The sequence below is a fragment of the Citrus sinensis genome, chromosome 6, assembly GCF_022201045.2.
Source record: "Citrus sinensis cultivar Valencia sweet orange chromosome 6, DVS_A1.0, whole genome shotgun sequence".
NCBI classification, from domain to species: Eukaryota; Viridiplantae; Streptophyta; class Magnoliopsida; order Sapindales; family Rutaceae; genus Citrus; species Citrus sinensis.
Genome location: NC_068561.1, coordinates 20,290,456 through 20,317,426, shown reverse-complemented (window position 1 = coordinate 20,317,426; position 26,971 = coordinate 20,290,456). Strand labels below are relative to the sequence as shown.

The window sequence follows — 26,971 nt, the reverse complement described above, 5'->3', positions numbered from 1 at the left end:
CCCTGTTTAAAACATACTCAAATGCACAATACAACTCAAAACCTAATCACCCAAAATTTGATAAACCCAGTACAAAATCAAGCTCAACAGGATTTCGAGTTTCATAACAAATTTTTTTTTATTATGTATTTACATTTTATGTTACACATACTAATGTAACTTTACAATGTAACGTGGAGTAACACAACAATGCCCCTTTCCGGATAACCGGGAAACAGCTGCACAACCGAAGAAGCATACATTTTTTGGCCTTTCAGAGCTATGTCAGTCAGCTAAATCGAACAAACTACAGAAGTACCAAACAAAATTTGTCTCCTGCAAATGAATAAATCAGAAAATGGCGGATATATCGAAAGGGATTTCAATAAATCTAGATATAAATTTACATGTTTATAGTACATGAATGATTCAGAACTAATTTGAAAAATGAATGATTAGCTGAAGGCTGCTGCTGCAGATTGCAGTTACCCTCCGCAAGATAAGACCTCAAATGGCCTTGACTCAGTTTCATTAAGTTCCTATCCAAAAATTTGCAACAGCGCTGATATCATGTCTGCTATAGATGACCCAACCTTTCCTGTTAGACAATATAGACAACCAGGTCTTAGGAATTAGTACTAATAAAATATGAATTAAAATTGTAATGAAGAATAATCCTAATCTTCTTGCAAGGAAAAGGAAGGAGCTATTCAACAATGCCATGAAAGTTGGGGCCTAATGGAAATGCCATAATTCTAATCGAAACTAAGACTTAAACCCTACATAGTTTAAGAAGAGGCCCGAGATTTATAACTAACCAGGGGGGTTTTAAGAATCTATTAAGGTCTGGAAATTCCAAACTCCAATTCTTTCTTTTGTCAGTATAACCTCTGAATTTTCAGACAATAGAAACCAGAAACAGAAAATGAAATAAATTCCTGTTCAGCTCTTTATTTTCTATCATTTCCACCGCTTCTGCTTTATTGCTTATCAAAAATAAATTCTAAGGCTGCTTCAGAAGAACAGGGGGAAAAGCTGGAAAGAAGATGATGAAGGATAATAATAACCTGAAGCATCTGCATTAATTTCGGATGCTGCTCCAAAAGCTGACAAAGTTTTTCACGGTCACTCAATAAAGACTGCCATGAAAGAGAAACCAAAAAAAAAAAAAAGACTAGTAGTTAGGAAGAGTCTAAGAATGATCTATAAGAATGAAAACAACAAAATACAGAGAATAGCAATCAATGAATCTGTCAAATCTATAAAGCAAAAGCTGAGCATAAAAGTAATACCTGAATAGCTTCAGGGGACTTGAAATACTCATGTAATGACATTGCTGGATCTTGTTGCTGCTGAGATCCAATATCACCTTGGTGATGTTGAACTTGGGGCTGATTACGTTCAACTTGCTGCTGTTGCTGTGCTGGTGAAAACTCTTGCTGCTGAGATTGATAATAAGTATGAATTGGAGAAACTTGTGGTGGCTGCATTGTTTGTAATGGATGGACTTGCATCTGAACAGGGTTTTGTAGAGATGTGACTTGTTCCAACTGCTGTGACGCTTGCATTGGTGGCCTCAGATGCTGAGGCGGTTGCTGAGGACGTGGAACCTGTGGGGGCTGCAGTGGCTGTAATGGAGCTAGAGAATGCATTGACTGAATGGATGACTGAGGAATGGAAAGATTCTGCATGATCTCACCCTGCTGCTGCGCTGGAGTGTTTCCATAAAGAGTTGCAGGAATTGAAGCTGGCCTATTGAATACCAAGGGTGGCATGATGTGAGGTGGTGGATAAGAAACTCCAGCAGCTGATGCAGAAACACTGCCTAACCGTGCATCAATCATTGGCACAACAGAGCTCTGGGCCTGGGGAAGATCAGTTGTTCCCCCAATGTTCTGATTGTACATGGACATCTGAGAATTAGCTTTGAATGATGGCAAATTATAGGGACTAGATGAAAATGGAGGTGGAGTCGGAGGAAGCGGAGGCCTCGAAGATCCACCAGGTGTAGAGCTGCCACTAAATGCTGATAGATAATCTGCGTGAACCTACAAAGAAAAAAGATTGAAGATGACACAAACTTAAAAAATAACAGACGCAGCTGGAGCCTGTAGCCAAAATGGTGAGCAAAAGAAAGTATCTTCTCTTACTTGAAAACCAGGAGGAACTGACATCTGTACTTCTGTTAGGGAATTAACATATGGAGAAGAATGACTTGGAATAGAATCGGAAGCCTGAGACATTCCAGGTGAGATTGCTTGCGGAGGTGGCATTGGAGGTAAAGGTGGTTGATTTGGCATAACTTTCTGATCATAAAGTCCTCGAGATCCAGTACCTACCGGAAGATTAGCAGCATGCTGCGGACTGTTCTTTGGATAAAAATTTTGATTCATCCTCGAATCAGTTGGCATAGATGACCCTGTAGCATTGTTGTAGAGAGAGGCAGAAAACCCAGGACTATTTGCTGCTGCACCAGAATCAAATACACCAGAAACCTTAGCTGTAATAACATTCTTCGAGTCATCGGACTGCTCAAAAAACTTCTTATCCGAAGAAACACTTGGTTCCCGAGTCAATGGCACATCAGGGCGTGAGACTGACATCCTGGAAGAAAATTCACTTTGGGCGTTTTCATCAGCGTTAGAAGCTAATGGTGTACTCATGTGAGAAAATTGACCACTTTCATTAACATCACTCTCTGTCTCCTCAACAATTGAGTGAGGAGAGCTTTGTTCAACAATAACAGGGGCAGGCTGCTGCAGATTATCATCCAACTGAGGGAAGGGCAATTTATCATCAGGTTCGGACTCCTCATCGTCAAATACGATATCAATTCCCTGAAGATCATCATCAGGATCTGTTTTCAACTGCTTAGGCTTGTCAACTTTTTCTTTTTGGGTGCCACTAGTGGGAGCTTCATTCTTCACCTGTATTGTTGCCTCCCCAACTACAGTTACTATACGTTTCTGGCGCTCCCTTTCTCTAGCCATAAATTCATCAACATGCACTGATGGAGCTCTTCCACCAGCAGATCCAACACGCTGGGCTATTATTACATTAGAATTACTGACACCTTCACCACTTCTTTCTTTTGCAATGTAGTCATCCACATGCAAAGATGGAGCCCTGCTGGTATTTGGTTTTCGCTGCCTAAATGAATCCCTCTTCGTAGGACCAGATGGAGCTGTAGTTGGACCCAGTCCACGTGAGAAAGTGTTTTGAGTTGTCTCAGCAGCTGAATTTTCTCCTCTAGCACGCCGGCTCAAGCCTTCCACTGGTGGCATTTTCCTCTTTGCAGGAAGAGCTGTTTGTGACAATCTCTCAGGCAACGTTTCTGGACATTCCCACATAAACTTATCTTCAAGTCCTACAAGATAAAGTTTGTCATCGTCCTTTTCAACATTGCCACCCACCATCTGATGTATGTTTGAAAGAACTAAAATATCATTCGGTGATGGAAGAATTCCTTCAGTAAATATGACATTGTCCACATCAACTGAACCAGTAGGCTTTTGCAACAATAATAACAACACCTTCACAAACTCCAAAACCTATTACACCAATAATTGAATATAAATGGTAAGACCATTCAAGGGAAAACAAAGAATTTCAGTGAACTAGTTCCTAAGAAGCTATAATACATACCTGACACAAAGATGTCTGCAAATCAGGGATAGCTGAATAGTAATTGTCATCATCGATCTTTGACAAAACAGTAAACATTTTCTGTATAAGTTTTACATTTTCTTCTGGAAAGCTTTCAGTCCCACTCTTATCATCAGGAAGCCCAAAAAGATATTTCAAAGCAACAATCGCATTTGAATTTAAACTAATCAACACAAAAGCCAAAAGTTAAGCTAGTGAAATAATATAAAGCCAATTAATGGATTAAAAATATAGCTCTGCATAATCATATGGTCAACAACTATAGCGAAGACAGCAATTATGAAGGATGCAGCTAAGAAGGACAAAATAAATATATAAAATTATTCAAATCATCTGCAGCCAATTAGGATATAGAAAGAATAAAAAACAATAAAATAAAAAATCAATAATGAAGATGCAGTTGGAACAGTTGTTTTTGCACAGAGGGCAGCGTATGCTGATGTTCCACAAGTGTTATGGCATTATTCAAGAGGACTAAAATAGAAACTCATCTCTGTCTTAAGCATCTAAACACAGTGATTAAGCATATATTGGAATTGCTACTAGCTATGTTTGCACAAAAGTACAGCTGAGTCACAGCCTAAAGTTAAAAAGATGAATGATTCATGAAAGTGATGAAAAAGGAAACTCAGATTCATACTTTGCAAGTTTTCAGCCCACCCCTTGGTATTCACACAGCTTGCACATTTGAGAAGCTAATCCTTACAACTATAGAAGTTTCAAATACTATAGCAGTGAAATTACTAGCAGCAAATAAAATGGAAATAACTTTCTAATTACAAAATTAGTAGAACTTACAGAAACATAGAAGTGTAGGAAATCAAGAAGTTGATAAAAATAAACAATGTTTAAGATCAGTAAACACTAAAATCTCACATAAATACATAACATAGCCAATTATCAAGGCGGACTGACCTTTTCCCATCCAGGCAAAAGCGCAAGGACCCTAACGACAAAGCACAAACAGCCTCAACTGCATAAGTTGACAAGCCATCATTTGAATCAACTGAATTTAGTAACTTTGTCCAGCAACATAACAAAGGAGGATTCTTTCTCCATTCAAACTCATTTAGAAGGCTACGGTCATCGTTCCTTTCATGTCCTCTCCCTGAATCAAATTCTTCTAGAGCAGAATGGGTGTGACAAATAATTGAAATTAAAGCACTCTGGCCTTCACCGCAAGAAACTAATTCTCTGAAAGCAGTAAGACAAAAGACCAACTCTTTTCCAACCGGCAGGACCTGTGAATCAAGAGTATTCTCTATTACCATTAGTATAGTGAAGCATGCAGACCTTTTGACTAGTTGCAAAAACGCCAAATATTTTCTGATTTTTTTGAAAAATATAAATTAACACAGCTTTTATAAAATTGCCCTGAACAAAAATCTAATCAAATCCTTAATTTCATCACTGCTTTAACTTCTAAAGACATGTCTCTTTAAAAAGCATTTTAAGAGACATTTAAAAAAGAGGAAAAGCATTTCATAGAAAGCAACTTTTAACTTTTAAAGATATGTCTCTTAAAAAAAAAAAAAAAAGTGATGAGATTGAACAATATACAAATGACAAAATTGATTCAGATTTCAAAGGAGATAATACCTGACAAAACTTTAGGATATGTGGTAAAATCAATGAACAATCATCGGCACTCAGATTATCAAACTTGTACCTAGTAAACAACAAAAAAATTCAATCAACGCACTGAATACTCCATAAAGGAAAAAAAAAACAGAAAAGAAAAAAGGACATAATATATTGCATCTACTCACAGATCATGTCTTCCAGGGTGTTGCATAGGTGTTTGAGAACAGCAGAGTAGTGAGAAAGACTTGAATACCGGAAGGCACCAGCTAGTCAAAGTAGAACCAATTTTAACAGAATTTAGTTGATCAGAAAACTGTTTTCCATCAGAATCAGTAGCTTCAAAACACCTCTTTAACACTTCAATCAGCATTTGGGGTACACCCTCCTTTAACAATACCGCCTGATAGCAAAAATAATCATCTTGCAAAGATAAGTTGCTAATAAAAATTGGAAAGGAAAGGGATGGGGCTGGGAGGACATTGAGACAGACAGTAAGAAACCTTAGCACATGGATGCTCCAACAAACTAGCAAGAAAATCAAGAAGCCGGTGAACCTGAAAAGATAGAAAAAGAATATATCAAGCACATCACTTGACAAACTGTTTAACTATACCATGGGATTATAATTATCACCTTGTACACATCCATGTCTGATGGAGAAGATGAGTCAGAAACATGATCACGGATCCATGCTAAGATAGGCTGTAGAAGTAGGGAAGCATTTTCAGATTTTTGAGAAGCAACACGTATTATGAGGACTCTAAGCATGTCTTGTATGACTATCAACGCCTGTTGAAGAGTAAAATCACCAGATAAAACACAACCGGAAAAAAAAAGAAAAAAGAAATCAAAACTTTGTTAAAAAAGAACCAAGTTATACTCCAGTATGCCTCCAGCAATACCACAGATGAAAATGACCTCAAAACCAAAGTAACATTGAGGGGGAAGAACACGTACAGAGATAGCATAATGTCGGATAATCTGAGCAATCTTGTCAAGATGAGGCCTCAATTGGGTAAGCAGCTTCTCACGGCAGCCAGGCTCTAGATACCACTCTACCTCTCTCTCCTTCTGAGGCCCCAACAATGACCCAACTGCCAATGTTCTAAGGGCACTCAGCGATGGCATTCCATTTCTCCAAAGCCAGATATCTTCTTCGGGAAATAAATCATTCTTTCCATATAAAAGAGATAAAAAAAGAAAGCCAGTCAACTATCAAAGTTCCAGGAGGTTCAATCATCAAAATATTTCAGGAATGTATATATCAGTTCTAAAATAAAGAGTGTCACTGAAGATTCACATCAAGTTGTCAATTTAATATTGGGCAAAATTGCAACACAGGCCGAGTGGGCCAGGCAACCAAAACAATATGGTGAAGTAGACATGTACTTGAATACATAACATCTACCAATTCCATGTATCAGAGAGAATCTGCAATTAAGAATGGAAATGCATACCAGAAGACAGAGTAAACTGCAGGTCTCCTTTGGACCCAAAGCTAGCAATGAAGTAGTTTGAACACTGACTAGAAGGGAGTGGAAAAGACCAGGAGTCCAGCCATAAATTGGCCAAAAAGCAAGTGCGGATACACCAAGACGGCAGACTGCTCCAAAGCTAAGTGCAGAATTAGGATATGGAGAGGATAAGTCCGCTGCACATGCAGCTAGCTTCGGACTGCAATCACAATCATTCTATCAATAATATACAGCTTATGGAATGTAATATATGTAATAGAGAACAGGCAAAAGTTAAATACCTCACTTCTCGATGCAATCTTAGAAGGGCATTCATTAGTTTTGTATTCTTATGCTGCTCATTACCTTCCTACAGATATTGCAACAAAACAAGTTAATTCTTAGACAAATTTAACAAATAAATGTAATACTGCAAACTAATAGAATTACAAATGCAAACCCAAATAATCCCCTCCAAATAAAGCATAGGTAGCCTTTAGTACGATGCTCCCAAATAAACCACACAAGGAACTAAATCTATAACCATTACTAAGAAGGAAGAGGAACAATCAACCAAGAAAAGAACTGTCATCCGAGGTTGGAATTTCTGAAAATGTTTCTAACAAAACCAAAATGTTGGCTATGATATTGTCCATGACACGCAGTCTAAAGTGTTCAGTCTCACTAAATAACCTAAATAGGTATGCATCAGCCTTGATTCTATCTTTACAACAATCTATTCATACTTCTCGTGGTTGAGTTGACAGCCGATCAAACAACCCCTCAAGATTGAGGCCAAGGTCTGGTTCCAATGGAAAGAAGCAGCCTTCCTAGGACTCAGGTCCTGAGTTCGAGCATTTAGTATGCATGAATTAAATTTAAAAAAAAAAAATTCCTCAAGCTTCCCATATGTAATCGGAGTTACCGTAAAATGTAAATGGCCTTACAAGAATACTCAATTACAAGAAGCGGCCTTCCTAGGACTCAGGTCCTGAGTTCGAGCATCACTAGTATGCATGAATTAAATTAAAAAAAAAAATTCCTCAAGCTTCCCGTATGTAATCAGAGCTACCGTAAGTGGCCTTACAAGAATTCTCAATTAACTGATGCAAGAGCATAACTGGTCACAAAATAACAGATTTATGAAATAAGCAGTTTCTGGTCAACTTGTGAGCCCTATAAAACATCTAAACAATTAATTCCTTCTCTAAAGCAATCCAAAGCTCCAACTCTGGAGGTACGTTAATGAGAGAGCTTTACCTCTACACATACACTTAAATTCCCATTAGAAACAAGCCACGTTTCTTGGTGTCAAATCTATAGATCCAAAGATCTGAGGACACCAAGAGGCATCAAGATATAGAGGGTTCTTAAAGTTTTTGATTTATCCCATTTCATAAAAGAAAATACTAAGTAATATCATGGAAGTCTCCAACCCATAAGCAAAATTTTCATGGACTTTCTATGCCACTTGCTCCATTTGGATATGCCCAAAATAAGCTTGTCATATAGATACCATAGCATCACCAGTGCATACTAATCAGTAATATATAAATGTGGCAGCAATGTCACATGATCCTTCCAATGTATTGAAGATATTAAAAATGCAACAAACCTGTAATTTCTGCAGAATAGTGATTAGAAATACCAAAGACGGGACCAAAAGATCAACTAAGCACTGTTCACGATTACGTTCCAATAATAAATCAGATGAAGAATTGCATTCTGTACCATCATCAATGAGGTAATCTGTCAAAGACAACATAGTCAAACACTTTAATATAAGAGATGATCATCTGATACACTAAAATTTTGTAGACTAGAACTGTGTATGATATTAACAATTTAACATGACGTAAATATATACATTAAAAATCACAAACTGCCTCAAAACAAGTGCATACGTACCATAATTGTTTGAGGATCTCTCGAGCATGAACCTACAATTTACCAGAATTGTGTAGACAACTGTTACAGCACCTTCTTCATACAGGGCAGCAGCAACAGCCTACACCAACCAGAAGAAGAAAAAGTATAAAGAGATGCTGAAAGAAAAAACCTACAGGAAGTAAAGGTAGTCAAAATTATACCGCAAAAGAACAGAAACAACATACTGAGTTCTCTGAAATAAATGCCAAAATTCTAAGTGCTGTTGTCAACTGTGCTATGGAAGAGTCACGTAAGGTTACACCATCAAAAGACTTTTCAGAGATAATTTTTACTAGATTCTCCATAACATTAAAATCAGAACCACCGGAAGGTTCACCAGTGGCATTTTCAACTTCCATCAAATCGGACACTAGATTGCTGGTTGAGGATAAGTGAGCATCTCCTCCAGAAGCTAACACAGCAGCATACCGGAGAAGACCAATGACCCCACTTTTGTGATAAACTACACCAGGATCTATCCATTCCAGTAGCCGAGTGGGAGCATCTTTCCTATTAGACCCAGGAGAAGAAGAATGTAGAGCTTTGTGAAGTTCCATGGCACGACCAATCCAAGAACCCAGTGATGATGCAGTTGAATCAGTAACAATAATCTCAAAAATCTCAGCAGCTGAGTGCAAAATGGCAAGACTAAGGGGAGATGTTCCTGAAAAGCCAGAAATTCATCCAAGTGTATGCTCATTACATATGTAAACAAGAAAACTTGCTACTGGTTCAAAGTTTAAAATTTAACAGAGCAAGTGGATTACCACCACTTTTAGTTGATGGCTCCTGTTCCTTGGCAGAATGTAAAGCTTCAATTAACATTGAAACAGCCTACAAAAAATTCCATGCATCAGAGTATGTAGGCATTCAGCAAAATAGTACTATATAATACAAACTCAACAGTGTTAAAACAACAAGAAATTAAGAATTGCAGCAGGAAAATGGTTATTTAGAAATAATTTCTGTTAGGTGTGGTTCATGTTGTACATAATGGAAAAAGTTTTTCTAAGATTAGTGCTAAAACCAAGATAAATCCATGCCCACCAAACCAGATCAAAGCATTAAAGTACACATTTGACATATAAGAGAAGTAAATTACATCATAGGACAGCAAAAGGCAATTAACCACCATTTTAATAGAGAGTAGCTACTGCAGAGAGATACATACAAACAAACTGGCAAGTCTCTTTTAATTTGACTACCAATGCCAAGCACAAAATTAAAACTCAGTTGCGAATGCAACCATAAATATAACATCAAACATCATTTTGTTCATACCTCTGGGAAAAACCCAAGAGTCAGCAAAGCCTGGCGTCCACAATCAGACCTGCAAATCAGATAGCATGGCAGGTCAAAACCAGTAATTTCACGTTAAAACTCCAACATTGACCAGATGAATAAACAAGTTTGACCTAGAGACACCACAGAGTTCCCACAACACCCATAAAAATTCTTCTGACTGGGGAGTTGACGTAAGCAATCGGTCTATAGCATTAACCTGAGCCATGAAATAAGAAAAACACTATACTTAGAAATAGCTACAAACTCTAATGGAATTAAACTCAAAAAACATTAAGGAAAAGAAGAGGATAACAGAGAAATGATAATCTCTTCAAAGAAAGGAAACTAACCACCCTCAAATGCATCTCAACAATTGTAGCAACTTCCTGCAGACCACAAGTAAATCCCTTTGACATCAAAACATACGCATACCGAAGAGGAACACACTCTTCCTTATTCATATCAGTAACCCCCCTTAGAGCATGAATTAACGTAGCTGAAATTTCATAATGATGTAGTAGAAACACCAAGCCTGAAAGAAAACATACAATATATAAATTGCCACCATTTTAGAGTCTAGTATTTGAAAAAAAAAAAAAAAGCTGCCATCAACACACCTGAGTGACAAAAGAGCAGCGAAAGAATTATTGCTCCAATGGACGATGCAATATCCAAATACACATCCATAGCATCACCCACTTCTGTACGCAATATAGATGATGACAACAGAGCAGCTGACAAAGAAAGAAAGCCTCTCTCCTGAAACAATCAACATTTGAAATTAATAATGCTGCTAAAATTCCCCTTATGACAACCCCATCTCCTGTACTCCACCAGAAGAAAACACACTCACAGACGCAACAAAAAGTAAATAAAAATCTGGCAGTTAAAAAAAAAAAAAAAAAAAGCAGCAACATAGAAGTAGGGTGGATGCTTCATTAAGTAGAAAGAAACCACCCAATCTACTCCATCCCTTTAACAAAAAATGTGAAATACTTGTATGAACTCCAAAACTAATTATAAAATTTAAAAAAAAATTGTCAGAACGGCTCAAACAGTTAAATTTATTAACCCAGTGGCTAAAATTACCATTACACAGACTGAGACTGATGGCGAGACTACTGCACATCAGATTAGGTAAACCATAGGGAAGGTTCTTAGATCTAACTTCAGTAATACTCCTATAAAAGTAAACCATGCAGGACCTTTCAAAGTCTACAACCAAGTTTAGCCTACCAAAGATAAGTACAGGGAAATGAAAAGGGATGTGAAACATACATATCTGGGCAGACAGTGGCCCAACAATGTCAAAATTCCCAAAAGCAACCATAATACAGTATTGCTGCCCCAGATCACAATTGATAAGAAAAAACAATCTAAAATCAGCACAAACACATACATACATGGTAAAAGTAGTACCTTTTAAACTTCTCTGTGAGATAACTTGAGATCATTAAGACATTAAAGCATTGCATCTACATCAGTTCTATAGAGTCAAAATTACTTTGCAACATACAGTTGTCCCCATGTGTCATCATATCCTGGAAGTTTATTTAATCGGTCTAATCAAGGACAAATCTATCAATTTACATTATCTGCATTCTAAGTGTAATATCATACATAAAATTCACCACGCAACACACATTTCCACAAAAGACCATAATCCAGAACATTTCAGCCCATGGTTTATGCTCAAATTTCCACGGGTATAATAATAGTGAATAAATTTATTTAATTTTTTTGTTTTATTTTTATTTTTAGAGAAAAACACCATTTGCAAGAGTTATCAGGGAACAAATATCAACATCACATTTTGACAAGCTTCGGACATATCTTGCTCCAATTAGGAAAAGAAAAATGAAATTTTAGCACATAGCCCAAAAGCTTTTATAGCATGTATGCACCATGAAGACATAAAGAATTAGCAAAACCAGAAAAATGCTTTCATAATTACAGAAGGAAAAGAAAAAATGTGAAAAAATTGTTGCACAACTATGAGATGTGAGCATGTGAGTTACCCACATGCCTTTGAGAATGAGAGGGAAAGAGGAGAGGAGAGGGGAGGGGGGGGATAAGCTAACTACTTGATGTACCTTAAGAAGGGTCAGCAAATGCGGGTCAATATCCGAGTTTGAAAAGCCGCAAGTGGATGAAGCGATTAAGTTACTGGTTACTTTATACGACAATAATCCTTCAGCCTGAACAAGTGTCAATGATCTTCTTGCAGACGACACTGGGGAAGGATCTTCAATTGGACCACGCAAATTTATCAATTTCTGCAATAATCCATGTCAACAAACATTAACTAAGAAATGCAATTGCATAACATGATTTGTCCATATGGTTCAAAAAATACTACATTTTCATAAAGAGGGTCTGTGTGTGCGCGCACGCTTTTATATATACAACGAAAATCCAAATAAAGTAACTAACTGACCAATAGCTTTTTGAGTTGAGATTTGGCACTTATAAGCATGTTTGAAGTAGCAGCCGTGACCTTACCAGCAGCAGGCAGGCTTCCCAATACTGACAAAACAGCACTCTGGAAATGAAGTGGAATATAATTACCAAACAGTATCCAATTAAGTTTTTAAATGCAAAAACACAGCCACCCACATTTTTCCGGCCCAAACCCACTCCCCAACCTCTAGCAAGAAGCATACCTCATATCGGGAAGCTACTTCATAGTATCGCAAGCGATGAAGGACAAATGTTGCAAGAGAAGCCACATCATGACGTGGTTTCTGCAGTAATAAGTTCAACAATCGACTGTATCCCTCACTAATACCAGACGGGATGTTCTCATCTTCACGAGGCCACCACCCCAAAAAACCTTCACAACCAATTGAATGCCGTGTAGCCTGTTCAATAGCTCCAAGTACAAGCAACATAATGACAGTAGAATTCTCAATGTCACGACTGAAAACATATGCAAGTTGATCCATCCCCCCACTGTCGACGAAGTGAAAGCAGCCTTCTCTACCAGAGCACAGCAAAAGAGCCACACTCAGCCCCAAAATGACACTCTTATTCTGAACATAAAATTTACATCATAAATGAACAAGATGCAAAAGCATGTTAGCAAGCAGAAGAGTAGCAAAGAGAAAGGGCAAACTTTCTATGACATATTTATTGAGAAGAAGCAATTTATAAGAACTAAGAAATGAGAGTGGAAATTTTATTTAGGTCCAATCACCTGTGGAAGATTGTGATGCCCCAGACTTGTGCTGTTCCCACTAAAATTAAAGTACTGGCTTAGCATATCCACCAACTCTTTTGAAGAAGCCATATCAGCTTCAGTCTCCAAAAAAGTACAATCCCCCAATAATTCAGCTGAATCATTCCCTGAATCATGCTGAAGGGCTGCATAAAGTTGAATAAGCTCTTTTCTGGCCTTAATAACAGCATGCTGTAGATCATCTTCATTACTCTTCAATTTTCCAGATGCAAGATGCTTCTGACGGGTTGCGTCACCTAAGTCATGAGTGACAAAAGATGAAGCTGCCAACACCACAGTACTTACAGTTTTATGTACAGCAGACTCAGGGTTTGGCAACTCAAAGACCTTCAACATCAGATGTAATAACTGTTTAACCTCAATAGATATATCAGATGGAGCAACTGGTAAAGACAATACTTTTAGAGAGGATAAAGATTCCTCAATTGTACGATTAATTGAATGCAATGCCAGAGGCAGGTCTTCAAGCTTTCCCTCAGCAGAAGTAACAAGATCAGTTAAAGAGCTATCATCAAAATCGATGTTGAACTGTCCCAGATCCTCAGCAGTGTTTCCATATATAATCAAGCTTAGACTGCGGTAGCTACCCCTTACAACCAGATGATTAGTTACAACAGCCTACAAAAATTTAAAGCATGTTCATCACGATTCTGTACTACTTCAAGCCTCCCCAAAAGACTACGGTAGAAACCAGACTCAAAGAGGAGAAAATTTCTGAAATTTTTCTTCTTCCTTTTAAAAAAAAAAAAATATTGAGCAGGAGAATAACAGAGGTCGATAACATGAGAAATTGTTAACCAAAGAATGCAAGTCTGAAATAAAAGTCCAGAAAGTACAAATTTCACAGCTAATGACTGAGAAAACTGTTAGATAAATTTTTGCAACCTTCATTTTAGATAAAAATTTTGCAAAAGTGTTTTCTAATTCCTGCTTTGGCAAAACGAAAACAACTTTCAAAATCTGAGATGTGTAATAGTAATACTTGTTTTCTCATAAAATGAACCTAGTGAAAATATATCAACAACTAGTAGTATACTGTATAAGAAAAAGAAAAATAATGTGAGTTTCGCAATCCTGCTTTTTAAGAAGCACAAAATGTCTTTGTACATTAAGACTAGTTTTAGTTATTCAAATTCAGTGCCAAACACAATTTTTGCTGGGAAAGCTATGTCAATCAAATAATCAAAAAAGAAAAGACCTATCATTTGCAAAACTATCCTAAAAGAATAAATGTGTTTCAAAAGATTCAAAGCACCTAGTCCTCTTTTAACAGAAAATTAGAAATGCATTCATACATTTTCTAACAAAACTATCAAGAATTCTCCATACATATTAATTACTCAACAAAACAAGCCATAGACAAGTATAAAACTAGCATGTGCCCAGTGGCTAATTATCTTAAGGTACTCAAATGGGCACAGTATGAAGAAAATAAGGTAACAACAAGTGAAAAAATATTACTATACACGATGCAGTAATACCTCCACTTCTAACACATTTGATGAAGAATGCGAATACAGAAAAGGCTGACAGAGGCGCCTAAATCTTGTTTCTCCCTCGCATTGAACAAATACCTCCAAAGCAAATGAAGGAGGTGAAGTGGCCCTATTCATGACAACATTTTATAATCATCATACTTATAGTTAAAAAAAAAAAAAAAAGGATGGAGCACCATCTTGTGCAGTTGTGCTGATAGCTAACGTGAATTTTTCCAACATCTAAAACTTTAAACTTCAACAACAAAACTGTAAAATAAAAGCCCAATATCAAATTAAACATCATTCAAAACTTTTTTGCATATCAAGATCGAAAATTTCTACCCCCCCCCCCCAAAAAAAATTGTTTAACCTTAACATAATATACATAATTTCTATTACAAGCAAGTACTCAAACTCTGTAACAGAAACCTGGGATCAAATCATAAAGGATGGACCATACTGAAAAAATCAAGGTAGCATCATTGCTACACCATATAACTTTTCTCATACACAATATATCGATTACTACTTACAATCAATTTAATATTGCAACTAAGTTAAAAAAAGAAGCATAAGACATTAGAGGAAGCTCCTACAACATACCCAACAAGAGAGACTGCTTGAGACGTGGAGCTTGCATTTTGTTCAAGAAACTCACATGCCGTTATAACAATTGGCTCTGCAAACAATACCTAATAAACAAAAGAAACATAATAAAAGATCAAAGTATTAGCAAAGCGATCAATAATTTTCATTCACAATGTAATCAGACACGAGATTAATCAACATACAAGTTCTTCACTTTTCCACAAAGATTCATAATAACAAACTTCACAAGAAAAAATTTAAAAAAAAAAATTGAAAAGCAATAAATACGAAATTAAATAAAGAAGAGTTATAAAGTAACAGCGAGGTTAATGAAAAGAGCGTACCTCGTCAACGTACTCGTCGAGTTGGGGGTGAACGAAGGTCTGAGCGAACAAGACGCAGGGTTCGGGACGACCCATAATGCGTTTCGGGTCGGATATTCTTTCGATTAAATAACTGGTTACCGGAGCATGAATAGAAGTGAATTACGCGTTTTATTTGAATTTTAGGGTTTTGTGCGTAAGTGAAGTTAAGTGAAGGGGTTTCCAGGTTTTTGCCACCAAAGAAGTTAACTGAAAGATACGGAGAGTGAAAGTCTGAAAGAGGGAAAGTACAAAAAACGAAAATATATGTATGTATAAGGGCTTTTGGTTATGTGGTTATGTATGTATTACTATTTGGAAACCAAAAAGTATAATTAAAATATGTTTATTAAAGAAAAAAAATCCATTTTACTTTTAGGTGAGGATAAAACATCTCATTTCATCTTTATTTTTAAATGATATTTTATTTTATTTTTATTTTTTAAAATAAAAATTTTAAATTAAAAAATAGAATATACCTCCTTCTGTTAATTTACTATTAATTTATTGTGTAATTCATTAAGGATGAAATAAGATTTTTCAATTAAGAATATAAAAATCTGATTTTAATGAATAGGTAATAATAACACTATATTTAAGAGTCTATATTTAAGAGTTTTATAAATAAAAAAACTCTTAAATATAACTAAATAATATCATACTTTTTACATAAATTTAAATTTTAAGAATACCTTAATGAATAGGTAATAATAACACTAAATAACATGTAGAATGTATATTTAGGAATTTAAAAAAAAAATGTAGATTTCACATGATGTCTTTTAACTTGTTCTAACTTTAGTATAGTCAAATAAATAAATAATCAATCAATCAATATTAGTATTTTACCAAAAATAAATATAGACTCCTTTATTTACTTAAAAAGAAAACACACTAAAGATATAAAAACATAGATTTATAATAGTACAAAATAATTTAATGAAAATGCGCACACGCATATATATTTGTGTGTGTGTGTGTGCACGCGCGCGTGTATTGTATGTTCTTTAATTTTATTTTTGTATGATTAAGTTATCCTTAAATTTTAAATTTAAGCAGAAAGTCAAATGTTAATTAATTATATTTGAGAGTTTTATTTAAAATAGGGTATATCCTTAATTGAAAATTCATATTTTACTCTCAATAAATTACACAAAAAATTAATGGTAAATTAATGGAAGGGTGTTTTGGGATATTGCTTAAAAAGTATGGATAAAATAAACTATTGTTTAAATAGAAATAATGAAATGGGTTATTGCATCAAATTATGAGGTGAAAAGGGCTTGTTTCCTTTATTAAATTAAGGTAATGTACTCCAGAAAATTATTTTCTGTTTGGGTGTTTTAGGTTTTAATTTAAAAATTAATTGAGAATTTAGAAACATTATTTTGTTAAATTATTATAAATATATCAAAATCATAATTAGAATGTTCTTATAATTCGTTTGGTGCATGTGGTTGAGGGATAAAAAGCTTGGGATTATATTATTTTTACAAATTTTGATCTACGCACATATTTGGTGCAACTAAAATGAATTATCATGATAGTTTTCGTTATTATGATCCTCCACAACTAAAATAAGATAAAAAAAAATAATGAAAAAAACTGGAGCATTGTTTTATTTAGTGTTCTAATTGCACTCAAGATCCGCCTCACGAAACCTTTGTATTGTTGTGTAATAAAATTTTAGCTATAATTGATCGCGACTGAGAAACCATCAATATTTTGATAATCCAAAGCGGATGGTAAAATTTGACCAAACTCGATTATCCGATACTGATACGATAGGAATAAATGAATATATAAGCCGTCAAATTTAACATGATTATTGGATGGACAAGGTCCAACCGACATGATATTTTTTGTGTTAGATTAAAATTAAAATTCTTGACACATTTACCTTATCAATGATACGATTATATTTTATACTCTTAATTAATTTGTAAATCCTTGTCATCAAAACTAAAATATTGAACATGATTTTCTCTTTTTCTTTCTTTTTTTCAAGAGGGTGAATATATACATAGTATTTTATTTATAAAATTTTATATAAATTTAGACTTTCAATAGTAGAAATGTGTAGAATATCAATAAACATGTATATGTTATAATATCAATATACAATATTACTTACATATATAATTAAAACTTCAATAATGTAAGTATGTAATATTTTCAAACATGTGTGTGTGTACACATATAAAACAATAACAATATGTGAATGTTTGATATAAATTTTGTTAAATATATAAATATTAACCGAGTTATTAAATAATTCATTTATTTTTCTTGTCGGGTTAAAATATCAATATTTTAACACAATTATTAAATAAATTATATTTAAATCAACTTAAATTTAACACGACACGACACTTCAGCTTGCAGTCATATCTAATTAGTTGTATTTTGAGCGGAAGCAGTGAACCCAAATTTGACTCTGCAAGCCCAGTCCCTTCAACAAAACTCCACAGATTAACCATAATAATAGCATGCATGCTATTGTTATTTATTATTTCTGCTATGAATTAACAACTACCAGAATGTATCAGAAATGTTCGGCTTAAAAAATATTTTCCAATGCGTTTCTTTAAATCATTGCTAAAACTGAGATCTCTTAAAGCATTATCTTTCAACTTTGTGTACCGAAATAATAAAACATCTAATAATACATCCATTAAACTAAATTGATAAAAAGAGATCATAGGAAAATCTTGGCGATTTCAGATTGCTATTCTGGAGGAAGAAAGAATGGTAGGCCTCCTATTTTCACTAGCATTGTTTCAGGAAGGATCATAAATTTTTACTGTTCATCTTAACCATGCAACAATTCAACAACAGCCGAAACCACTGCCTTTCCCTCCACAGAAAGGTCAACCCTTGGGTCCTCAATCTTCCTATTCAAAAGTTTGTCGAGCTCCCCCCGTAATTTCTGCAAAATTGGTTCAAATAGTCAACTCTATCATCTTTGTTAAATTTCAACTAAATCACAGGCAGATAACATTATGGACCACAAATAAAAGGGAAAAATCCAGAGAAAGCAATTACCCGAATCAACTCTAGTACAGTCTTAGATGCAGAGAAATGAAGGTAACCACCAAGCATTTCAATGCCCTCCCCAGTTTTGCTAGGAATGAGATTACCACCAAATAGAAGCAAAGCGTATTCTGATATATTGGTTGAGTCATAGACATTGATGTTGTTTGTCTTCACCATTTCACTATAAACCATGTAAGGCAGTGGAAAGTTATTTTGGTTTGCATTAACAGAAGATGGATGGAGTGCCACCTGCCCAACTTCTTTTGTGTAGAATACAGCTCGCTTTCCTTTTCTTTTGCACTGCACAACATTTGGGTAGAGCCCAGCACAAAGAATTGCACATACCATCTCCAAATCATGGCTGTATCGGTTGTAAGCCTACATAACAAACAAATATAAAGCTAGTAATATTATACAGCCCTCAGCCTTGGAAAATTGGTCAGCCTAGCAATTAATATAACTCTAAAGTTAATCATGGGTGCAGAGAAAACGATGCAGCTAAACCACCACCAAAAGAGACAGGAGAGGAGAGGGAATGGAGAGTTTGCGGTAATAATAGAAAATGTAAGATCTTACACTAGGACCCTTGGATTTGTCTACAAAGCCTATGTCCGATAGCAGATCCAGAAACTGGCTTCTCATATCCTCCATCATCTGCAAGGTTATTGGAGATAAAAAATTTTCCCAACAGAAGTCTCTTTCCCTTCGATTACGTTTTGCATCCTTATATCCATCAAAAGCTTTGAGAAGTGCTATGTGATCACTGAATTAGGGGCCGAGAAAAAAATAAAAAACTCAGATTTTCCATCTAAACACAAGTAAATAAATAAAAAAATCTCTGCAAAAGCCAACAGAAAGGTGGCTTGACACAGTGGGCTAACCTGCAAGAATCACCAGCAAAGGATCTCTTTGCTTCATCAACCTCCTTCTGCATATTTACTGGAAGAACAAATGGGTTGCGATGCGCAAGAGCAGCTGCAATTGTTAAAGCAGGATTGAGGCATTGAAAGATAGCTCCCATTAGAAGCATCTTTCCAATGTTGGGGTCCACAGGCAGAGTGCAAAGATGGCGACCTACAAGGTATTAATTCGTATTACAGTATAATTGCCAAAGAAAATAAATTCATATAAGGAACAACATAAATAAAGAATCCAATGCTACATACCAAGCGGAGTAAGATTCTCCATGTCATCTAAAGCCCCAATTGTTTTGAGAAGTTCAATTGCATTTTGAACAGCCAGAGGATCTGGTGGCTGAAGAGCCTTGGACAAAAATGACCCAACAGTTCCAAGCTGCAAGCTTTTAATATGCAGACAGAGTTCTTGTAAAGGTGTCCGTAAAATTTCAGGTAACTGATAGGGAAGCATTGCATCATGGATAATTCTTGGATACAATTTATAACAAACACCAGGTTGCACACGGCCAGCACGACCCCTTCTCTGAAATTATTTCGACATGCGAGCATAAAGAGAATCTTTTGCTCAGTAACAGATGAATTTAACTACAAAAGGTAATGAAGTGATATACCAATTGCACTTTCATGATACCAAATGATTACCTGATGAGCTGAGGCCTTCGAAATCCATGATGGTAATAGACAAGCCAACTTGTTTAGAGCATCATAACTGGTTTCCTTTGCCTTTCCACAGTCCACAACATACACAACATCATCTATGGTGATACTACTCTCTGCAATATTGGTCGCCAGAACAATTTTTCTGGAAATTTTATGCAGCCGGTTATACTTTTTTTTTAAAAAAATAAAACTAAAAACGAGATTAGATCAGCGCTGAAGTGGGGACATCCAGTTTCCACAAAACAAAGAATTAGTAACATGGAGATGCTAACCTCTTGTTCGGCGGAGGACGGTCAAATATTTCACGTTGGTTGATGGTAGGCATTGACCCATGTAGTGGAAGAACTAGAAACTTGCTAGGATCTCCAAGAAATTTGTTTACCTTAATCTGGTCGAGTAGTTTGGAAATGTCATTCCAGCCCGTGAGGAATACAAGAATTGCTCCATCGCCTTCATGGCGACAAATAAATTCTATTGTTGACTCCACCTACAAATAATTTTCACCAGAAGAAATTTAATTATATAGGATGATACTACAACATAAGGAGGAAAAGAAGTAAATTATGACTTAAAAACAATAAAGCTGTGGAACATTAACAAAAGGACCAAAATATGTAAGGAAACAAGCAACCACCAAACAATTCACAGGAAGTCACATATTGTTCATAGATTTCCCACCACCATAAAGTTTCAATTGAGCAAGTCAATTAAAATGGTTTGCAAATTGTACGTACCAGACCCAAATCAATCTGTTCAGCTGACCAAGCTTCAAGAGACGCTCTAGTAGATGCCCTGTAATTCTTATAGTTTGAATCAATATCAACATCCTACACAAACAAAGAAATATTGCAGTGAGTAATCAACAGAATCACAAGGTGAATTCTTAGCTACAAAATGAGAGCCTCTCTTATTGATCAAGGAAATGCGTAAATCCAATCTTTGGTGCATAAAAGCATTGCATCTGCCATCAGACAATAAAATCTTGAGACATGACATTAGAACAAATTTTCACCAACTCGATTGAAAGGAAGACCACATGATTATTAAAACTAATGTTGTCCATCGATAATAAGAAAATAATTAGAGCAGCTATGAAACAAAATGTGATTTAAAAGGAAATGTTCAAACAATAATTTAAGCCATCATTTCTATGAGGAGGTCTATGCATTCCCAGACCTAGGTCACCGTCTAAAATAGGTAATACTCTAATCACATCAACGTATACCTATGACATGCACAGTTATATGAAAGAGTATATGGAGATGGATGTACAATAATATTTTATATGTTAAACAAGCATAAGTAGGAGATGATACAATCACACTCAACAAAATGTGCACACATTTTAGTTTTAGATACCAAACATATTACTACATATCACATTCCTTAACAAGCATCAGTTAGAAGGTATACTTATTTTCATATTTATCATGCATTATGGGTTCTGTTTCATTATTGAAACTAATACTATTAAAGGACAGTCAACCAAATAATCATGGACCTGTATTCTCATCAAATTCTCCGTATATCTAGATTGATTTCAAATATGTTGTCCAATCTCTAATTGTAAAATAATCAGCCTCTACGATGACCAGTTGACAGCAATCGCAGATTTTTCTAAGAGTTGAATACTAAGAGCTATAGGGCTAAATTATACTAACAAAGGATAATAAACCAATGCCCAGTACTGATTGCAATTTGGGCAATTTCTGGGAGCATAATAAATTCTATGAGCATTTCTTCTCTTCCCCACCCTCCCCTCACCCCCCCCCCCCCCTTTTAGGGGGCTGGGGAGAGAGATGGAGACGGTGGGGATAGGGAACAGACTGTAGATTACATGTCCTAAACTATTACATATACAGATGCCTATTAGAATAAACCTTTCAGACTCTTTTTCAGAGATGGTATGTTTACAATAGATGTCATTTCAGAAGCAGTATTTCAAATAAAGAAAGATGACACAAAATAACATTCAACATACTGAGGTCCTTTATTTTTTTTTATTTTTTATTTTTAACTTTTGATGAAAAAAGAAAAAAAAGAAAAAAGCATAAAAGGTCCCTGTGAATCTTATTCAGAGTTTACCTTTATATGTGTGTGTGTGTGTGTGTAAGCTGAAACTATTTATCCAGATATTACTTGAGTACAGAGAATTGTGATGGTCAGAGTCAAAGTTTGGGACATGCCTCAAATAATGCGGTTAAGTGATCTTTCTTTGAATCTTGCCGTCTACTTCTTCTTGAGTTACCCTGAAAGCTGTCCAACTTTGAATTCATTTTATAACGAGTTTTCTCCAAAACATCCTCTAGAAATAAATCTGTCACAGGAAAAGTCAATCCCTGCCAATGCATTTGATAGTAAGTCATTCTTATGAGGTGTTAATATAAGCATTCAAGAAGCTCAAAGATGCACTGTCCAACCTAATAAAATTGAATTATTAACTATATACCGGTATATGTACTGTTGGGGCATTCCCAAAGTATTTGGAAAACAGATCAGCATTAATTGTGGCACTCATTAGGATCAGACGCAGATCGGGACGTCGAGGAAGTAGGTCACGCAGAATTATTAACAAAAAGTCCTCATTCATCCCTCTTTCGTGAATTTCATCAACCAGCAAATGGCTCACACAACTTAAATCTGGGTCCTCAACCTGTAGTTTAACATCAAATTTAAGAGAGAAAGAACTTAAAATGTTGAAAGCTATGTACAAGATAAAAATCTATAAGCTCCTGCGAAGCTTCTACAAGGAATAATCAATTACATAGAAACAAAAAGAAAACAAAAGCTTCACTGCATTTGGAGCATCATATAATTCATCCATGACATATGCATTGTTGTCACTAAGCACAATGAAAAAAATTAAAGTGAAAAAGTGACTACATAAGATATCTATTCGCAGACCAAGGATTTCCAAGCAACTCCACTGTCCAACAATGTGAAAGGACAAGTAAAATAAAACACAAAGCAAGAGAAACATCGTATTACCAACTGCCGAAGTAATACTCCAGTGGTGCAAAAGAGGAGCCGTGTTTGAGCAGAGCGCTTTGACTCCAGACGAATCTGATAACCAACAGTTTCGCCAAGATTCTCTCCTCTTTCTGAGGATACTCGAGCTGCTACAGATATGGCAGATATACGACGGGGTTGTGTGCATATTATGTTGCAGTCGGCACCACGCAAACTAGATAACTCCTCTTCCAAAATAAATTGAGGAAGCTGTGTTGTTTTTCCACACCCTGTCTCTCCTGAAACTACCAATACCTGTATAATAAAATATAATTATTGGAATCAGTAAAACGACAACAGCACTAAGGTAAGCTGTTTAGTTTAGAAAGCATGTGTAACGAATCGACATTAGTTGAACTTTTCAGGAGGAGAGAAAATCATGAATATAAAAATAAAAGCTAAAGAATTCAAAGATTGACAGACACAACATTGGGACAATATAAGCACCACATGGATACTGAACTTGTAAGGATGTCCCAACAGTGGGTATTGGAAAGATGGGTACTATTTAGTGATCCTCCAAGTTACTATCTAGAGTTGTCATATTAATCAATCCATAAATATTATTTTCCCTTTCTCTAAGATTAGCCTTTTTTCCATTCATCCAGAGATAAATACAGCTTCATCTTAGTTGTAATGTTCCTGGTCTCAAGAGGAAAGCACTATTGAACAAACTTTTTTAAGTATATCTAACAATGTTTAGATACCCCATGACTATACTACATGATGGGAATTGATTACTTGCAAGCTAAAACATAACATCCAGTGCATTCATAACCATGATTATTAGGAATGTTAGTGTTAGATGAACATATTGATTTTTTTCCTTTTTTCCCCCTCTTTTGTCTTTTCGATAACCAAGAAATCCTTGAACTTGTTTAGTAAACTCCAGCTTGAAGCTGGGACCGCAGAGAAGAAATTTGTGACACTTTGAAAAAGTAAGAGCCCAGAGAAAACAAACCATAAATCGTCTGGGCAAGCACAAACCCTAACTGCTCAACTAAATCTTTAGGGCTAATGCAAAATATTGAGTTGACGAGATAAAAATTGAGTATTGAGGACAACATAGACTATACATTACCAAACTGACACATAATCCTATATGCAGAATATTGCCATTTTTTATTGTGAATGAGGTATGTAATGACTACAAAATCATTGAAAAACAAATCAATTGAAATATTTACCATAAAGAAATTCTAAAATAAAGAGTTAAAAATAAGTCATTGATTTAAGATGATAGAACCTGATTCTCTGCAACAGCTTTAAGAAACTCAGCTTTCATTTTGAATGCAGGAAGCTTTTCTCTGAAAGATAGCATAGCCTTCCCACTATCACTCGACTGCAAGTAAGAAGCAAATAACATGGGTAGCATCTACTACTCTTTGCCTTTTAAACATACAACAATCTGAACTTACATAGCAGGAAGATAGTAACAAAAAACCAGTTCAAGAGAAGGCTAAACTGGCATATGTAGTTATGTACCTTCAATTTCTCCTGCCTCTCCTTAAGTATGACATTAAGTCTCTCTTTTGCAGAATCGGACTGTGGTGGGGAGATGGTATTAGCTACTTTTACACTAAGCTTTGGTCGTCTGGCTACTTCACTAGACTCTATGCCAGAATCATTAACAGGTACATTCCCCTGCGAGCTATTCAGAAGGTTTCCAACTCTCCTCTCAGTTTCTATGGACATTTGAAGCTGTGTGAGATTGAAAAATATATTATATGATTATAAATATAATCAGTAGTCAATGATGGCATGGACCATAAAGTTTGTGCATAATGTACCTCTTTCTCCGTTGATCCATGACGTTCATCTAGATCTGGTCGATACATTGGCAGCGGAACTTTGCTAACTGCCAAGGCCTTCCCCTTATTATATGCATGGCTTTCTTTCCACAAACATGACAAAATAAAAAGAGATTATAAGATGAAGCTTCATGATAGACTGATACTAAAATTAAACATATACTGTATAATCATATTCACAGAGATCAAACCTTCTACATTTAGAAAAATATATTTTACAAACATCTGTATGAGAAAAACGATAGAAACAACATCAGAGTGGACTTTGCATAGAATAGACATCGAAGAATCCAAATTGCATGCATTTGTCTTATAGATAAGAAACAGGAAATCTATTTGATATAAGAAAATTCCTAAGCATGCATTTCCAAAGCTGAATATCTCCGGTTTGACATTACAATTGCAGTTCTTCCATATCACTTAATATACACTGTTAACTGAAATACTACTTCTGAAATATGACTCTGTAGCAGTGTGGACTCCAATGACAATGAATAAGACAACAAGCTATTATACACACTTACAAGTGAAGACCCAATTGATGAGCCATATCAGCCAGGGTTTGCTGATCCGCACGACTAAACTTCCGCTTTATTATCATCTCTTGCTCTTCCCCACATTTCATCTGCTCCAACTTACCCCACCATTCGTTCTCATCAAAAACTTCCATCTGAATTTCAATAAGGATGCATTAATAATGTGAATATAGTTACTTACAGGAAAAAAATATAGATTAAAAAGACAATCGAACCTTCAATGCATTATCACAAGAAAAAAAGAGATGTTATATTCAAATGTTAACTGGCAGTAAAGAATATAAATAAGATGTCGTTTCATTTGCTTAAGGCACTTCTTTAGCTTAAGAAAAAAAAAATCTAGCAAAACTATCTATTGTTGCCTGATAACAAACTTCATGAGCTTCCCACTTACTCCAATATATTTACTTTAAATGGGTAAAACTTAAAAATGAGTCAATCCTATACTTTGAAAAAAGAAAAAAAAAATCATAACAAACTTCATAAACAAAAATCAGTTACTCTTATTTGCTTTCATCAAATATCGGTAATACTGAGCTAACATGACAATATAAAAAAATGTGTAAACATGGTAGATAATCAAATGACTTAAAACTTTCTATAAGATAATTCCACACATACAAACACAATGAACACAAACTTTCTATTCTCATTGAAAGAATAAGGAATACATTTTCTATTCTCATTTATTGCATTGATTTTATGGTTTTCACTCTTTCAATCGTACTGTACAGATCCGTTACTCATTTTTCAATTAATTAAAAAAATTGCCATTCAACACAATCAATAACCCCTAACTTATCAGTTTAAACTATTTCCTCAATCTCTTTCAAACAGAACCTGCTAGTACCCTTAAATGCGTACAACACGTGAGAATGATTCAGTATCGCAATACCTCAGCTGCTTGCTGCCTCAAGCGCTCGGCACGCCAGACGGGGTCCCACCAACGCTGCTCGCCACGACCTCCTCCACCACCGCCGCGACCTCCGCCGCCTCCGCGTCCACCACGTCGCCCACCGCGACCGGATGTGGAAGGGCCTCCGCCTCCGCGGCGCTGTCCGCCTTGGTAATTAGGACGGTATGACATGACAGGTGGTTTAGCGGTTTTAAGCGGGAAGGAAACTGAAGATGTGGAGAGCACTCGTGGTCTTGTTATGGGTGCGGCTACGACGAGGAGGTATTTGGAGCGCGAGAAAATGCTCTTAGTAGCGCCGAGAAAGCGCGGAGACATCATTTATTTATAGCATTAATGTTAGCGGCATAAAGTCATAAACAATTAGTGTTACTCCATATGGACCGCACTGCACCGTCTAAGTGTTAGTGTGACTCGCACGCTTACGTCGTGTGTATTATTGGCGTCGCGCCGTCACCGTCACTTGCGTGTCAAGCGACCTGTGGGAATAACTATCGAAAACTTACGATGGTTTTCAAATTTCAAAA

At 35.8% G+C, this 26,971-nt stretch overlaps 2 protein-coding genes across 4 annotated transcripts; both read right to left on the bottom strand.

The window, feature by feature from the left end:
• Positions 1 to 77: 77 nt before the first annotated feature.
• On the bottom strand, positions 78 to 15,813 carry LOC102628062 (protein virilizer homolog). 2 transcript variants are annotated; one of them, XM_006481544.4, is made up of 28 exons: positions 15,545 to 15,813; positions 15,216 to 15,304; positions 14,616 to 14,739; positions 13,093 to 13,752; positions 12,560 to 12,928; positions 12,334 to 12,438; positions 11,990 to 12,172; positions 10,514 to 10,655; positions 10,247 to 10,428; positions 10,028 to 10,113; positions 9,894 to 9,942; positions 9,380 to 9,446; positions 8,798 to 9,276; positions 8,592 to 8,691; positions 8,299 to 8,432; positions 6,986 to 7,053; positions 6,687 to 6,903; positions 6,187 to 6,402; positions 5,863 to 6,018; positions 5,730 to 5,783; positions 5,415 to 5,629; positions 5,245 to 5,314; positions 4,561 to 4,886; positions 3,625 to 3,808; positions 2,130 to 3,530; positions 1,272 to 2,027; positions 1,047 to 1,118; positions 78 to 577 (listed from the first exon to the last, which is right to left on the bottom strand). In XM_006481544.4, the coding sequence occupies exons 1-28, from the start codon at positions 15,617 to 15,619 to the stop codon at positions 557 to 559; spliced, it is 6,600 nt and encodes a 2,199-aa protein (XP_006481607.1). In that variant the 5' UTR covers positions 15,620 to 15,813; the 3' UTR covers positions 78 to 556. The 2 variants fall into 2 exon arrangements, with proteins under 2 accessions (XP_006481607.1, XP_052299056.1); XM_052443096.1 differs by having other exon boundaries at positions 5,863 to 5,931.
• Positions 15,814 to 18,122: 2,309 nt separating this feature from the next.
• Positions 18,123 to 26,764, bottom strand: LOC102628348 (DExH-box ATP-dependent RNA helicase DExH1). 2 transcript variants are annotated; one of them, XM_006481545.4, is made up of 16 exons: positions 26,427 to 26,764; positions 25,520 to 25,665; positions 24,975 to 25,074; positions 24,670 to 24,885; positions 24,431 to 24,526; positions 23,164 to 23,439; positions 22,625 to 22,828; positions 22,362 to 22,514; positions 20,910 to 21,002; positions 20,448 to 20,662; positions 20,158 to 20,317; positions 19,765 to 20,038; positions 19,480 to 19,672; positions 19,175 to 19,361; positions 18,608 to 18,976; positions 18,123 to 18,491 (listed from the first exon to the last, which is right to left on the bottom strand). In XM_006481545.4, the coding sequence occupies exons 1-16, from the start codon at positions 26,760 to 26,762 to the stop codon at positions 18,375 to 18,377; spliced, it is 3,135 nt and encodes a 1,044-aa protein (XP_006481608.2). In that variant the 5' UTR covers positions 26,763 to 26,764; the 3' UTR covers positions 18,123 to 18,374. The 2 variants fall into 2 exon arrangements, with proteins under 2 accessions (XP_006481608.2, XP_006481609.1); XM_006481546.2 differs by lacking the exon at positions 26,427 to 26,764 and having other exon boundaries at positions 24,975 to 25,078.
• Positions 26,765 to 26,971: the final 207 nt, after the last annotated feature.

Bases quoted from the DNA above. Each gene is read 5' to 3' on its own strand.
- LOC102628348 (XM_006481545.4), bottom strand. From the start codon at position 26,762: ATGTCTCCGCGCTTTCTCGGCGCTACTAAGAGCATTTTCTCGCGCTCC. The intron at 25,075-25,519 runs GTAAGTGTGTAT...GTGGAAAGAAAG, and splicing joins CATCAATTGGGTCTTCACTT to CCATGCATATAATAAGGGGA. The intron at 22,829-23,163 runs GTAATACGATGT...GTTAAACTACAG, and splicing joins GAGTATTACTTCGGCAGTTG to GTTGAGGACCCAGATTTAAG.
- LOC102628062 (XM_006481544.4), bottom strand. From the start codon at position 15,619: ATGGGTCGTCCCGAACCCTGCGTCTTGTTCGCTCAGACCTTCGTTCAC. The intron at 5,315-5,414 runs GTGAGTAGATGC...GTTGTTTACTAG, and splicing joins CACCCTGGAAGACATGATCT to GTACAAGTTTGATAATCTGA. The intron at 3,531-3,624 runs GTATGTATTATA...TTGGTGTAATAG, and splicing joins TGCAGACATCTTTGTGTCAG to GTTTTGGAGTTTGTGAAGGT.